The sequence below is a fragment of the Echinops telfairi genome, unplaced genomic scaffold (assembly GCF_000313985.2).
Source record: "Echinops telfairi isolate 266 unplaced genomic scaffold, ASM31398v2 ScPeMD7_7427;HRSCAF=8465, whole genome shotgun sequence".
In the NCBI taxonomy this organism is placed as follows: domain Eukaryota; kingdom Metazoa; phylum Chordata; class Mammalia; order Afrosoricida; family Tenrecidae; genus Echinops; species Echinops telfairi.
In genome coordinates this window covers 12304158-12320238 of record NW_022111327.1, presented here as the reverse complement: position 1 = coordinate 12320238, position 16081 = coordinate 12304158, and the positions used below count along the sequence as shown (strand labels likewise).

The 16081-nt window shown below is 35.2% G+C and overlaps 1 protein-coding gene across 1 annotated transcript in view; it reads left to right on the top strand.

Moving 5' to 3' along the window:
- LRCH2 (leucine rich repeats and calponin homology domain containing 2) overlaps positions 1–16081 on the top strand; it is a gene marked incomplete at its 5' end in the record, with an annotated part of 125130 nt that overhangs the window by 61625 nt on the left and 47424 nt on the right. The window contains 5 exons of the mRNA XM_045298552.1: positions 3734–3867; positions 7319–7406; positions 7870–7981; positions 8660–8757; positions 8849–8907. Coding sequence (XP_045154487.1) covers positions 3734–3867; positions 7319–7406; positions 7870–7981; positions 8660–8757; positions 8849–8907 — 491 coding nt within the window. The remainder of the gene's footprint in view (positions 1–3733; positions 3868–7318; positions 7407–7869; positions 7982–8659; positions 8758–8848; positions 8908–16081) is intronic.

The following is a 16081-nucleotide window of genomic DNA, read 5'->3' as shown; positions in this document are numbered from 1 at the left end:
ATTTACATATGTACATGTCTGTATTTAGGCTTGTATGTATGCCCTTTGCCTCCTACTTCTTTCCTCTATTTCTTATACTTTCCTCCTGTCCCAATACCATGTTCAGCCTTCATTCTGGTTTCGGTAGTTCCTCGCAGTTGCCTTGCCCTTGGTCACTCCATACCAGTCCTCCCGTCCCTTCCCTACCATTGGTTTTGAACCATTTGTTGTTCCCTTGTCCCAAGGGTGTAAGGAGAAACAAGGTCTTTGCTTTTACAAGGGTTAAATCCGTGTTGCTGGGTGGTACAAATAGTTAAGCCCCAAACTGCTAATTGAGAGGAAGATGGTTCATACCTTCCTGGGGATGTGTTGGAAATAAGGCCCAAAGATCACAGCTAAAAGACCACAGCCTTGAAAATCATACAGAGCAATTCGAATGTGCACACATGATTTCACCACGAGTCAGAATTGACTTGATAGCTACTCAGGAGAACAGCAAATCCATGTGAAATCCACTAACGTGATAGTTAAGAAAAGAAACTAAGACAAGCACATAGAAAAAACAGAGAACAGAAGACGGTAACTTGGGAGAGATGGAAACAGTCAATAGGATAGCATTGTCCTGTGTATTTTCCATTTTCTAAAATTCTAGGGCATCCACTTAGGCTGCACGATAATCTATGGCAGAGGAGGTGCATGGCAGCAAAATTCCAGCCTGCGTTGTACTTCTCAGCTATCTGCCTTAGCACAGGGGTTGAATATACCCAGAGGAAGAAGTTACCCGTTTCTTCCTACAGACTTATGCTCTGCTTATTCCTAAGTAGTTACCTGTTCTAATTGACACAAAGACATGGAAATTAGATGCCTTGTCTAAAGTCACATGGCTAGTGTGAGTAGAGCCAGAATGCAAGCAGTCTGAATCCCAAATCCATGTTCTTAAACCACAATTCTGTGATACCGAGATGAGCAAACATAAAGTTGTATAAGTCGGTGGGGATGATAGGGATGGTGGTGGAGAAAGATATCTTAAGGTATGATCTCTAAATAAGATCTATAATAAAAAAACACTAAAACATGCTATTTATACATATTGGAAATAGGAAACAAGCTAAAAGCGCAGAACATGGAGATTGAATGTGGACATTAAAAGAAGTAGAAAGTGAAGTTATTGGCTTGGGTTTTTATTATTGCTATTATTCGTTTTGTAATCCTGACTGGTTTCTAAAACCATATATTGTACATGAATTAGTATGGAAACAATAAAAATTAAATTTACAGAAGTGAAAATAATTCACCAGAATTTTCCTTGGTGGTGTCGGTGGTTCGGTTATTGTCAGGCCCCATCCATGCACAACGGCATGAAATGCTGCCTCATCCGGTACCATCCGCATGACTGCCTGCAGATTGGGTTGTTTTAGTGATCAATATCTTTCAGGTTTGGCAGGCTACCATTTAGCACATCTCAATTGGTAATGAACATATTTTCTTCTTAGTAACTACAAGGTTTTTCTTTGCCTTTGAACTTAGATTTGTCAGTGATCAAATCAGACCTAGTAAGTCTGAGAATTATCCACAAAATATTTCTCTCCCATCTGGAAGATTGCTTTTATCTGTCATTGTCTTACTGTTCTCTTGGTAATAATAACCAGTCAACTCCCTGGAGTTTTTAAAAATATTTTACATGTCTTTTAAATTTGTACTGTGAGCCCATAGAACACAAGATTTTCATTAGAATTTTAAGAGAGATTTATTTCCTATCAGTCATCATACCTGCAATTAACTTTTGTAAAGCAGACTTGCCTCCATCTGTTATTTTCCATCTTTCTTTTTCAGAAGAACTGCCCCCCCCTACACACATAGTATTTTTCTTTGCAGTATTTCTTGTCATGAGCGGCACGATCAATAATTACTTAATGCTCTTAGACATTTTCGAATGCTCGGTTTATTCACTCAAACACACATCAAACAATCTAAATATTATTCAAACTATTAAGGGCAAACAACTATAAGCATAAAGGCGGAATAACAACTATGAGCATAAAGGCAGAATAACAACACTTCTCACACATTTCATATTAGCACCATAGTCCCAATCAGCATTGCCTCATCGGTGTACTCACCCCAGGTAGAGTTGGAGAGAGCAGGAGATGATGTCTCCTTGGTTCCTGGCTCTCTAAAGGTCAGTGTCTCTACCTGGGTTTAAATGGACATTTTGGCTAGCTCTTTGAGGTTTTCACTGTCCCAGTCAAGTCTTATTCGGGTTTCTCCACGCTTTAGGTGGCTTGGCTAATTTTTGGGCTTTGGCCAGGTCTCAGCCCAGTCTTATCGAGTCTTTCCATGCTTTAGGTGACTCGGCTAGCTTTTGGGCATCGGTCAGGTCTCAGCTCAGTCTTATCAGGGTTCTCACATTTTTGTGGTGGCTTCTTTGATGTAAATGTTGGCCTGGGCCTCAATATTACATTTTATTATTTTTTTTCTTTAAAGTGGAGTTTCTTGTGCTTGTTTATTTGATGAGGCTCAACGTCTTGCAAGGTAGTTCAATGTCTTGTAAGGAAGTTTTATGGTGCTCTCATCATTTCTTTTTACTTTACCGATGAAAATAACTTCTCTGTGGATTAACCTGGCTGAATTGACCAGTATTTTCTTGTATTGTTTTACTCTAAGTGGCCTATGCCCATCACCTCCAATACATTTATTTTTCCTATTTTAGACATTCCATTGGGTTTTCTTTCTTCCAGTGTTTACACCAGATATTTGGGTGGCACTGATGAGGCAACTTGGAAGAAATACATATATTATTTGTTCTCTTCCCCACACTGCAATGGATATCTTTTTAGTGTTCTCTAATAAAAACAACTGTCTGGAACTGTCAGATTATATCTTGTTTAGTGGTTTGACATTTTGCTTGTGAATGGGGAGGGTGTGTGGATTGGACACCCAAAGAGCATCTGTAGACAATTGGACAGTCAGGGTGCAATAGCACCAATGGAACATACAACTTTCCTCTACTTCTGTGATGCTTCCTTCCCCCACTATAATGACCTCAATTCTAGCTTACAAAATCGGATTAGACCAGAACATGCACACTGCTACAGATAAGAGCCTGCAACACAGGGAATCCAGGATAGATAAACCCCTCTGGGCCAACAATGAGAATAGAGATACCAGGAGGATAAGGGAAGGTGTGGGGAGAGAGAGGGAACCGATCACAAGGATCTACATATAACCCCCTCCCAGGGGGTCGAACAACAGAAAAGTGGGTGAAGGGCAGTAGAGGACGATATAAAATATGAAAATAATAATGTATAAATTATCACGGGGTTCATGAGGAAGGGAGAGTGGGGTAGGGAGGGGAAAATGAGCTGATACCAAGGGCTCAAGTAGAAAGAAAATGCTTTGAAAATGATGGCAGCACATGTGCTTGACACAATGGATGAATGTATGGATTGTGATGGGAGATGTAAGCTCCCCGAATAAAAGTATTTAATAATAAAAAAGAAAAGCTTTGTAAAGTATAAAAATATCTCACTTGCTTTTTTCTAATGAGCACAAAGATGGCAACAGAATTTCATAGTTGGTATTAGTGTTATTGGATTTGTTTTATCTGGTGTCAGTAGTGTAAACTATTTAGACAAAGTATCAAGATTCTGATGTTTTGATATTTCAGATTGTTAAAATTCATAAACAATTGATAGGTAGCATTTTTATAGTACAACTGGAAATTAAGTCTACTTTTCCCATTATTTGTTAACAGATATGTTTAAAGGGTAAAGTGCACATATTTAAGTACTTAAATATCCAGGCATGTTGCAGAATGGATAAGAAGCCAGATTCCCTGGATCTTCCATCTTTGAGTAAAAGAATGCCCTCACAGCCACTCACAGACAGGTAATATTCTCCTTGTTACAACTGATAATGATTTGGGTCTTCTCTCTATACAAGGGGTCTTCACATAGTCATGGAAAACTAAAATTAAAAGATAATGGAATTTCCTCACAAATTTTTTGAAGCACCCTAATATAAAATATATTTATTAATGTTGAGATCATTAGATTGATTTAGGCTGAGCAATCCAGTATTAAAACCAACAATTGGCTGGAATAGAATGTCACCCTCATAGGATATATTTCTGAGATGCTAGGATGAAGTTAGAAATTTCCCTTAAAAGGCATTATTAAAATTTTAGTGGTGAACAACTTGAATCTTTGAAACGATAGCATAGGAGTGCTGATTTCTCAGCACCTGACACCTGCTAACTTATTTCTACCCTCATTCGGGTTTGCATTTGTAGTAACAAATGGAATTTCACTTTGAACTGGGGTGGGTGGAAGGACAAGACATTTAGTGATACTTTTCTTCATGTTCTTTGTATTCTTTTATGTCTGGATCAAAAATAACCTACCACTGATTTTGGTGTTTTTCCCTCATGAGATTGTGACAAGGTAGAGGTAATATTCTCTTTTTAATTGATCTTTTGAAGATGTAGATTGGTCTGAAAAATTCAGTGAAAACATAATTCCAACTTGTAATATGAAAAACCACTTTGATGAAGTGACATAAAGACTATACTGCTGTCTAAAATATTTAAAGGTTTGTCATTGTATATCTAATAAAATTTAGATCACTTGGAATGGCAGTATAGTAAGTCCTACTGTAAATACGTGCCATTAAATTCTCAAAGAGGATATGTCCTTCAATACTTCTATTGTCTAAGTAGAATTAAATGTCGAAACAATCTATAAAAATTAAAAGTATCTATATTCTAATTGCTAGTAAAAAACAAAATTAAGAAAACAACAAACTTCACCGCTGTGGCGGTGGGGTGATAGCTTGGGCTGCTAACTATAAAGTCAGTAGTAGCTGTTCCTCAGAAGAAAGATGATATTTTCTACTCCCATGAAAATTTACAGTCTCAAACAATTGAATCGATAGCAGTGAGTTAGCTTTTAATCTCTATTAATCTGCTTTATATCATTGAATTGAAATGAATTTGATTTAGTAAAGGCATTCACAATTTGATTTCTTTTAAAATATCAACTGAATGTGTAGAGTGTTGGTCTGTGTGCTTTGTTGAACAGCACACACATCTGCAAGGAAGCAGATATATAAGGCCAAGTTGTGCTCAGTGCTGTGATCAAAGAATTTCCCTTTAGAAAGGTGACTTTTTAAGCTAAGAAAACAGTGAGGAGAAGAGCATTTCAGGAAGAAAGAATGATATATATGCAACAGCCTTCAAGCAGGAAGGAAGTTAATGTGTTTAAGGAACTGAAAAGAAGCCTGCAATGAGAGCGAAATAAGTTGATTTTGGAGGCTGTGATAAGGAGTTTGAATTGGTACTCAAATGATTTCTATGCAAAATATTATTTGGACAGTCACTGGGATGTATTAAGCAGGAAAATAATATGATTAACTGTATGGCTTTAGAAATTTAATACGACTTTATTGAGGTATTGGTGAAAGTGTACACAAGCTAAGTTTCCATTTGACAATATCCACAAAAATCCTCGCTGACATTAGTTGCATTTATCACAGTGTCTCTATTCTCATTCTGTCTAGTCTCTTCCCATTGCAGTATTCGAGTTTCTTTGATGCCTTATTTTCACATATTGACTTTTGAGTAATTGTTGACCTTTTGATTTCATGCTGAATTGCTCGATTTTGTTTAATATTTTTAGCTCCAATAGAATAAGATTGGAAGTCAGCAGAAGCAGAAGCAGAGGAATCGGTTAGGCTCTTGCCGTACTATCACGAAACCAAAGAGTCTGGAACAGGGTGGTTGCAGTGGGGAACAAAAGAAGTGGATAGAGTTGATATGTAGTTCAGTGTTGCTTTGTAATTGTACTGTCCATAAAAAAATCATAAGAGCTGTATATGTGATTTAAAATTTTCTAGCAGCATTTTAAAAATGTAAAATAAGTGAAATTAATAGCTCAGTAAGCCAGTATCTTTAAATGTAGCATTTCAAGAAGGAATTAGTATAAAGCTATGAAAAAGATATTTTACTTTTTTGCATTAAATCGTTGAGTGCTGTTACATATTTACATTGATAGCACACCTCAATTTGGACACGTCACATTTCAAATGCATGTTCGCAACACAGGGCTAATGACAACCGTATAAGATCGTGCTCATGGGTTAGCAATAGGATGTGTTCATCTCCCACGTATGGCACATATTGAACTACCTAGAGAATGCTTGTAATTGTTTTCGACTTTTTTTTTAACCTGAGGCCTTTGCCTGTGTGGGCCTGACTACTGAGGATGCACTTCTGTGCTTTGTCGATTTTGTAAACCTTTCACTCTACATGGATCTGTAGTTAAGTCTTAGAGTAGTTAATTAAGTCTGTCACCTTGGGGAGTCAGCCAGTATATGGCTTTGCAGCTATATTCTACCTTAATAATGGTATGATTTTTGCATTTTAGAGTATTGGATCTTCAGGTTTCTTACATGTAAATAGTAAAATAACATTCATGCATTTAATCCTGGCAGCATCTGTGTCAGTTTACTTTAATATATATGTAGAATATTTAACACAATTTTGACCTATAAAATTGCACAAGTACCTTATTATCATCATCAAAGATACATTTGAGTGCATGAAATAGATAGATTTCAGATCTCATGATATAGCCACGTAATTCCTGTCTGACCTTGCATAAGCTTAAGTTTTATCTAAGAGTATTGTTAACAAAATCCTAAAAACAGATTGTTGTGAGAATTAAATGAGTTTGAGGCAGGTATTTCATTAGATAGGGTCCAGCAAGCACTACCCTTTTTACCTTCGCAAAGTTAACTTTTGTAAGCTTTTCACTCTCATTTGAAAAAGAAACAATAATGCATAAACTGTAAAGCGTGGACAAAATAGAATGGCGCACAGCTAACACAGCATAGAGACACTCTCCTGAATTTCTCAAGAGGAATAATAGGTGATTGTCAATAATTAACACTGTCCAACAAAGCACATGGAAGAACAATAGTTTTATGAGAGGCATGAATGAAGTCCTTCTCTCTGGGGTCCTAGGGATCTGAGCCGTGAGTGGCACACTTTGTGCTGGGCTCATAATCAGAAGGTTGATGCCCTACCCTAAACCCATACAGCATCCTGGTGATCTGCTTCTAGAAAGTGTACAGCTAAGAAGAAACTACAGGGCTCAGTTCTACTCTATAACACATGGAGTCACCATAAATCAGAATCGGCTCAGTTTGAACTCTTGTTGGGTCTTTAGACACTAACAGTATATATTCTGTATTATCTAGGGATGGGGGGCGGTTTCAGTGAAGTGGGTATTACTGCTTTAAGGGAAGACACTAACTGACCTTAAACCTTCTGTTTCTATAGTATGGAAGATTTTTATCCAAATAAAAATCATGGCCCAGACTCTGGAATTGGAAGTGATAATGGAGAGAAACGATTGTCTACAACAGAAGTAAGTCTTTTCTATTGTCAATCTATTTAGTTTTAAAGTATTATCAGTGTGCACATAATTGATTGTCAATCTATTCAGTTTTAAAGTATTATCAGTGTGCACATAATTGATTGTCAATCTATTCAGTTTTAAAGTATTATCAGTGTGCAAATAATTGAGTTTTTATTTTGTTTAAAAATAGCATTAGTATATTTTATGATTTCATATATATAAAGGGGCATGTCGACGTTTAAAGCACGAGGCAGTGCTTGGATTTGTTGTACATAGGGTCACTATGAGTCAGAACCAACGCGGTGGTACCTAGCAAATTTTAAAAGCAGAACAATAAACCTTATAATTTTTAGTTTCAAAATTGGAGATATGTAAAACAAAGCATCTATACTTCATATATTCAATTAGAGCAACTGATTCCTTGTCAGATGTTTAAATTTTCTTGTTTGTACTTTGTGCTTATTCCTTTTAGCCTTCCGATGATGACACAATCAGCCTTCACTCTCAAGTCTCAGAATCAAATAGAGAGCAGACATCAAGAAATGACAGTCATTCCGTAGGAAATAAACCTGAGACTCAGAAAGGTAATTCATACAGTATCTTCTATTTCTATTTCGTGGACAAGGAATGGAGTTTTTAATTAAAAATTAGCCCGTTTGTATCAAGAGAATATGCTTCTATTTGTAGCAGTATAGTGTCAAAGCATACAGACTATGAATTAGTTAATTGTGCCAGCCTGGCCGATAATCACATGTGGGGCTGGTTGAAAGGCGGAGGGATAAATGGGTGGTGAAGCCTCGCCTTTTTAGTTCTCCGGTCTTTTGCTTTGTGATGGTCGCACCGGGTGCAGCTGCCTTAGCAGTTCGCTCCTTCAGCTTGCAAGATTGACTTCCTACAAGACATCCCCAAGGAGAAGCTACATGGACCTATCCCGCTGCAGCCCTGGGTGCTGGAGCAGCCGTGTGGAGACCCTGCTAGTGCTGAGATGCTTATTCATTCACTGACTCAGCTTTCCTCCTGCAGTCGGCATCATTGCCTCTGTTTTGTGAGGTGGAGGACTTTGTGGACTGGTGTTGGGTTAATGGGTTAATGTTGGATTTGTGGGCTTGGGCAGCATTGGGTTGGGATGTTTTCGTGATGCACCTTTTCTTTACATAAAACTCTCTCTTATACATGAGTCACTGTGGATTTGTTTCTCCAAAGTACCCAGAGTAATATAGACTACTATAATAATTTTCTAACAAATATTCATCTTTACTTAGACCAAGAAGTGTATGATTTTATTGACCCCAACACAGAAGATGTAGCAGTCTCAGAACAAGGAGATGCACCTCTTGGATCATTCGTGTCTTTTCTTAAGGTAAAAAACAGAACATATATTAGTAATATGTTGCCCTTGATCACATAAAAAAACCCATACAATTTAAAATGAAAACTTTCTCTTTTATAAGGGAAGCGAAAAATGTCCTGAAAAATCTCAGAAAAGTGAAGAACTAGGAGATCAAAAAAGGTAAGCATTTAAGAATTCTCAAACTGAAATATCACTTAGATGTACTTGAAATACTAATTAGATATTCCTACTTGAATGAATATTTTAAAGAATATATTTTATTCATTTACCTCTCATTTTTTGGAAGATACTTTTTAAGTACTTCATCTGTATTCCTTAATTAAATTGGAAATTATATTACGCAAATTTTGTGGGCTATTCTCTGCTTTAAAATTTGAACAGTAATGTCTCTTGCTTGTATAGATATTGAGAATGAAATGTGTATTCATGTCCATTACTTTATTTAAGCTGTTTATAGATGGTATTAACATATTTTTGCCAATAACAAATAGAATTTGATCTAATACATTTTTCATTATGTCAGAGTTATTATAATAATTTTCAGTGTATTTACATTCATAACTTATTAAAAATAATTGTGTTTTGGATAGTTGATGTATTATCCATCCTAGGAAATGTTGGACTGTGACCTACCTCATTTTGTCAGTCACTCCTTCAAGCTGCAGGAAGGAAGGAACATTTTGTGGAATCTCTATCTATAATGTACCAAAATATCTTCTAAATCCTTTTCTACGTTCCTCATTTAAAATCCTTTTGGGGAGATATAGTCTCTAAGCCTCATTTTTCTCTGCAAAAATGGAGACAGTAAGCTTCTTGCCTAAATTACAACACTCTCTCTGTCTCCACGTTTTTTTTCTCTGTACTATGAGTTTAGATCAACTTGATAGCAAGCGGTGTTGACTTTATCTTCCTCCAAATTTTTGCACTGATAACTTTTTAAGACACTATTCACTAGTTAATAATCACTGATATCAGATAAGAAGGTACATTGCTTTGTCTTCTGTTCTTTATATTTTGTCGCTTGTCTCACCTTATTTCATGTTGAGAGTTGCTTAGACTTGAGAGTCACAAGTGGTATGCAAAATGTCATATAGATAAAAAATCTTATGGTTTGATACTAAGATATACATCTTTTTTTTAAAACCTGAAATGCTTTAGGGATAAAATTACTGAGTTTAGGAAATGATTTATTTAGAACCTTTTTGTTCTCTTTTAGTGGTAAAACTGATGATAGATTTGAAAATATATTCTAAAATTTGATTAGCTTATTTTATTTTATTTAAGTATTTGTATAGACATTTTTGAATCAAAGTGAATAAACATAATATCAGTGTGAGTTCATAAAATTAGGACCATTTATGATATTTTAAGTTAATTTACCCAGATATGCCACTGGCATATAAATCTATACAGTGTTTATTAACTCAAAATTGGGCGATAGGAATTGGAATATTACAAGGAAAATTGCATAGTTCAGATATTGGAAAATAGCAAATATGCTTTGCTTTGAATACTAGTAACTGTATTAATATTGCCAGTGTGCACATGGTGTTAAAAATGAAAGTGGCCCTTGAGAAACTAAAAGAAGAGCAAATGAAACATAGAGCCACCAAGATTCACAAACCTAACCTTTAAGTAGACTAACAAAGAAAAAGAGAAGCAAATAATTAAAATGAGAAATGAAGGGGGCTATTGCAACTGGCCTTGCAGAAATAAAAAAGTTTATAAGAGACTACAAAGACAAGTGTTCACCAATAGATATTCTTAGAAACACACAGAATACCTAATGGACTAAACAAGAAATAGAAAATCTCAATAGGTGAACAAGTGAAGAGATTGAATCAGTAAAGCTCCCAACAAAGAATAGCCCAGGACCACATGGCTTCGCTGTTGAATTCTAGAACGCATTTAAAAAGGAGGTAATACTAATCCTTCCTGTACTCGTCTGAAAAAATACAAGATGAGGGAAAATTTCCTAACTCATTGTATGATGCCAGTATTGCACTGTTTGTAAAGCCAGATATAGACACCACAAGGAAACCTACAGACCAACATTCCTTATAAACATAGATATAAAATTTCTCAACAAAATACTTGAAAACTGAAGTCAATAGCATATTAAAAATGCTAATATGCCATGATAAATTGTGATTTACCCAAAATGGTAGGAGGTCTTTCAAAATCGGAAATTCGGTGTAAATATTATACATTAATTGAATGAGGAAACAGAATCATATGTAGTAAAGTCTATTGACAGAATACAATATTATTTCATGATAAAAACACCCAGCAAACTCGGAATAGAAGAAAAACCCATCAAAATAATAGGAGGTATGTATGTAAAACCCACAGCTGATAGCATACTCAATGATGTAAAACTTAAGGTTTTCCTCAAAGATAATAAGACAAAGATGCCCACATTCACCGCTGCCACTCCAGTCTACTGGAGATGTGAGCAAGCACATTTAGTGAACAACAACAATGACAAAAGGATGAAAAACATAAAAACATAAAACATATTAGAAGTTTAACTACGTTTTCAGATGACATATTCTTATATATGCAAAATCCTAAATGAATCCATAAACTATTAGAGTTCAACTTAAAAGTGTAATCAAGTCACAGGCTATAAGATTAGCTCTCAAAAATCAGTTGTGTGCCTGTATGTAATTACAATAAAAACAAGTAAACAAACAAACCAGTAAATATTAGGTGCTGAGGTTTTAAGCATCTCATGGGATTTGGCTCCTTGCTTTAGAGGTTTAAGGTCATTGTTTCATGGGGCATTGAAATTAATTGGCCTAATATCTTTAGTGCTTCTGTTGTATCTACTATTTAGCTATGCATTATCTAGAGTCTTAAAGCTTACGAGTAGTCACACAAGGCACAGCTGTTTGACTCTATTTGCTTAGAGCATCAGAGGAGAGTGGCAAATAGGAAAAGGACATGGAATGTGAGGCTAACTGCCTGCATGAAGAGATGCTTCCTTTACCCTGATACAAAAGCAATTGGAAGGTGCTCAGCTACCATTACTGGACATTTTGATCAAAGATCTCATGGAAGAATCCTCATCCCAAGGGTAAAATGCAGAAAAGAATGTCAAATTCTCATGGACCTTCTGGCGCCATGGATATTGGATGGCTCTGAAATCATCTTTAAACCTTAAACTGAAAGTATCCCCTGAGGTATTCTTAAAATCAGGCAATAGTTTAGCTTAACTCGTAAAAAATGTCTGTCTTGAGCCTTGCACTCATTGCAGATGAGTAGCTGTAAAGGGATCAAGTTGACATTGGCAATTTGAACAATTAGATAGGAAACAAGGGTGGCAATTTATTTATGTTAAGCGCTAAGAACTAATCAAAACAGGAAGGTGAGAATATTTATACAACTCAAAGAATGTCAACAGTGGAATACAGTTGGTGTCTCTTTTGCCGAGTGTGTTTTCAGCAACAAGAGCAAAAGTAAAATGAATCATTTTAAAAAGTCTGGTAGGACATAATGAAAAACAATTCCATATTTAATAGCATCAAAGAATGAAATACCTAGGAAGAAATTTAACCTGGAAGGTGTAAGAAAACTATATAGAACAAAATAATCAGCAGCACCACAAAAATACACAGGAAAATATCAACAATAAATTTATTCTTATCCGTATTTACACTGAACGTAAATTTATTAAATGTACCAGTCAGGTGACAAATAGTTGCAGAATGGATCAGAAAACAAAACACATAAGTATACTGTCTACAAAAGACAAACATTAGACACAGAGACAAAAATAAATTGAAAATCAAAGTATAAAAGGATGAAAAAAATATCAATTCAATGGCAAGAGCAGTTATGGCAATAGATAGACTTTAAGAAAAAAATCAGAATAGACAAAGAAGGACATTACATAACAATTAAAGAATCAGTTGAATAACAGCACAAACATCATAATAAATATTTACATAGACAATGAAAGAGCCTCAGAATGCATAAATCAAATTCTAATAATTAATGAAAGAAATAGACAACTCCACAAGCATACTAGGAGACTTTAATACACCACTTTGGGGAAGGCTAGGACAATTAGAAAGAAACTCAAAAATGATGCAGAAGAACTGAACAATACAAACAAATAACTTGTCCTCATGATATATATAGAACTCTCCACCACAAACCATTACATTATGCATTCTTTTCCAATGCTCATGGAACATTCTTCCAAAGAGACTATATTTTAGGCAACAAAGAAAGCTTGAATGCATTAAAAAAAAATCAAAGCATCACAAAACCTTTTTTAATGTTATAAAATTAGAAATTGACAATGGAAAGACCAAGAAAAAATATAGACATGGAAATTTAATAAAACCTTGCAAAAAACTACTAGGTACTAGAAGAAATGAAAGGATAAATAAAAAAATTCCTCAAAACAAATTAAAATAGAAACATAACATTCAAAAATCTATAGGGCACAGCAAATGCACGGCTCAGAGTGCTTTTATTACAGTAAACACACACATCTAAAAATAAGAGTGATGAACGCCTTAGACATCTCCAACAATTGAAAAAGAACTGAAAGAAACTTTACAATCACCAGAAGAAAAGAAATCATAAAGATTACCACAAAAATGAAGGGAAAAGAAAATAGAAAAATAGAATCAAGATAGGAAGCTGGTTCTTTGAAAGCATCAGTGACACCAACAAGTTACTGACAAATCGAGCAAAGGAAAAAAAAAGGAGAAAATAAATGACTTGAATAACAAGCAAAATGGGACTGGAATAAAAAAGGACAATAGAACAATTTTATGAAGAATTGTACTCTTAACAAAGTAGAAGACCTAAAAGAAATGGCCAAATTCTACAAGTAGAACGCATGAACAGACCCATAGCAAAAGAAGAAATTTTTTTTGCCAAGATTTTTTTAAAAAAATCATTTTATTAGGGGCCCATAAAACTCATCACAATCCGTACATACATCATTTGTGTCCAGCACATTAGGTACATATGTTGAAATTAAACAGGTCTTTATAAAACTATCAGCAAAAAAAAAAAAAAAAAAAACCTAGAAAGCCTTCCATGCTGTATAGTGATGTCAAAGCAATCATTACAAGCAAATGGAGAATCTTTAAAAATATGCCTCAAAAAAAAAAAAAAAAAAATAGGCCCAGACAACTTCACCACTGTATTATACAAAATGGGAAGAGAAGAGCTGATATCATTCTACCCAATTTGTTTTATGAAGTGAGCATAACCTTGGTGCTAAAACCAGGTCAAAGACATTACTGAACAATAAAAGTATAGAGTAGTGTCCTTCATGAACATATATGTAAACATTCAAACAAAATCCTAGCCAATAGAATCCAACAACATGCCAAAAATAGGTATATCCAATCAAATGGGATTCAAACAAGATAAGCAAAGATGGTTCGACATTAGAAATATAATCAACTACATACAATTTTAAACTTAAAATTTTACTACTGCATAATAATAAGTTTTAATTTTATGCATAATACAAAATTAAAAATAATAAAGTTTACTACATACAACTTAAAAATAAAAAACAAAAGAAAACAATCACACCCATTGTTGCAGAAAAGGCATTTGACAATATTCAACATCCATTCATCATGAAAACACTCAACACAATAGGTACAGGAGGGCAAAGCATCACCATAACAAAAGGCATATGACCAACATAACTGTCAAAGGAGAGAAACTAAAAACATTCTCCTTGGAAACAAACTCCTTGAACCAAAGACACCTTTTATCACCACTTTTATTTAATATTGTACTGGAAGTCTTAGCCAGAGCTATAAGGCAAGAATTGGACATTGAAGGCATTCATATTGGCTAAAAGAGGTGTGAATTTATCTCTACTTGATCAAAATTTGATGAATATGACCTCTATTTGATCAGGTTGTCTATCAGTTTGTTGTACTGTGGTAGGATTGACTCATACTGTGGTGGCTTGTGTGTTGCAATGATGCTGGAAACTATGTTATTGGTATTTCAAATACCAACAGTTAACAGTTTTCAGCAAAACGTCCAGACTAAGAACAGATTTATGAAGAAGGAATAGGCTGTTCACTTCTGGTGAATAAATCACCAAAAATGTATGCATAGCGGTGGAACATTGTCATTACACAGAAATCAAATTGACCATATCTGGGGGAAGAGATAATGGAGCAGCTCAATATCAGCACCTAAAATGAGGCCAAGGGGTCACTGTGGAACAGAACAATAATTGCTCACATCTGAGTTTAGGTTGAAACTGAAGAAAATTAAAACAAATCATGAGAGTCAAAATATGACCCTGAGTTTATCCTACTTGGATTTTGAAAGCATCTGTGGAACAGATTTGATTCATTGAGTATTAATGACAAAGGACCTGATAAGCTTTGGGGTGACATAAAGAACATCGTCCATGAGTAAAGCAAAAAGTCATTAGAAAGACAGTCAAAAAAGAAAAGATCAAAGTGAATGTCAGAAGAGACTCTGAAACTTGCTCTCTTAGAGAAGCTAAATCAAATTGAAGAAATGATGGAGTAAAAGAGCTAAACAGAAATTTTCAAAGGGAAGAATGAAATGACCACGTTTTATAATGAAATGGGCAAAACCCTAGAGTTAAAAAGTCAAAAAGGAAGAACATGCTCATCATATCATAAACTGAAAGAACTGAAGAAAAAAACCCCCAAGCCTCAAGTTAAAATATGGAACATTGAATGATGAAGAAAGCACCAATAGAAGATGGAAAGAATACACAGTCACTGTTCCAGAAAAACTATTTGAAATTCTTCCATTTCAAAAGGTAGGTAGCATATGAGCAAGAACCAATGGTACTGAAAGAAGAAGTTCAAGCTGCACTGAAGGCATTAGCCAAAAACAAAGCTTCAGGAATTGATGGAATACTAATTGAAATGTTTCAACAAGCTGATGAAGCACTGGAAGCACTTACACCAAGAAATTTGACCAACTAACTGGGAGAGAACCGTATTTTTGCCCATTCCAAAGGAAGCTGCCGCAACAAAATGTGCAAGCTATACGACATTATCATTGATCTCACATGCAAGTAAAACTTTGCTGAAGATCATCCAACACGTGTTACAGCAGTACATTAACAAGGGGCTGCCAGAAGTTCAAGCCGAATTCAGAAGAGGATGTAGGACATAGCTGATGTCAGATAGATCTTGGCTGAAAGAAGAGAGAACCAGACTTGTTTACTTGTGTTTTGTTGAAATACAAAAGCATTCAACTATGTGGATCATAAGAAACTATGGATAATCTTGAGAAGAATGGGAATTCCTGTACACTTCATTGTGCTCATGTGGAATTTGTACATGGATTA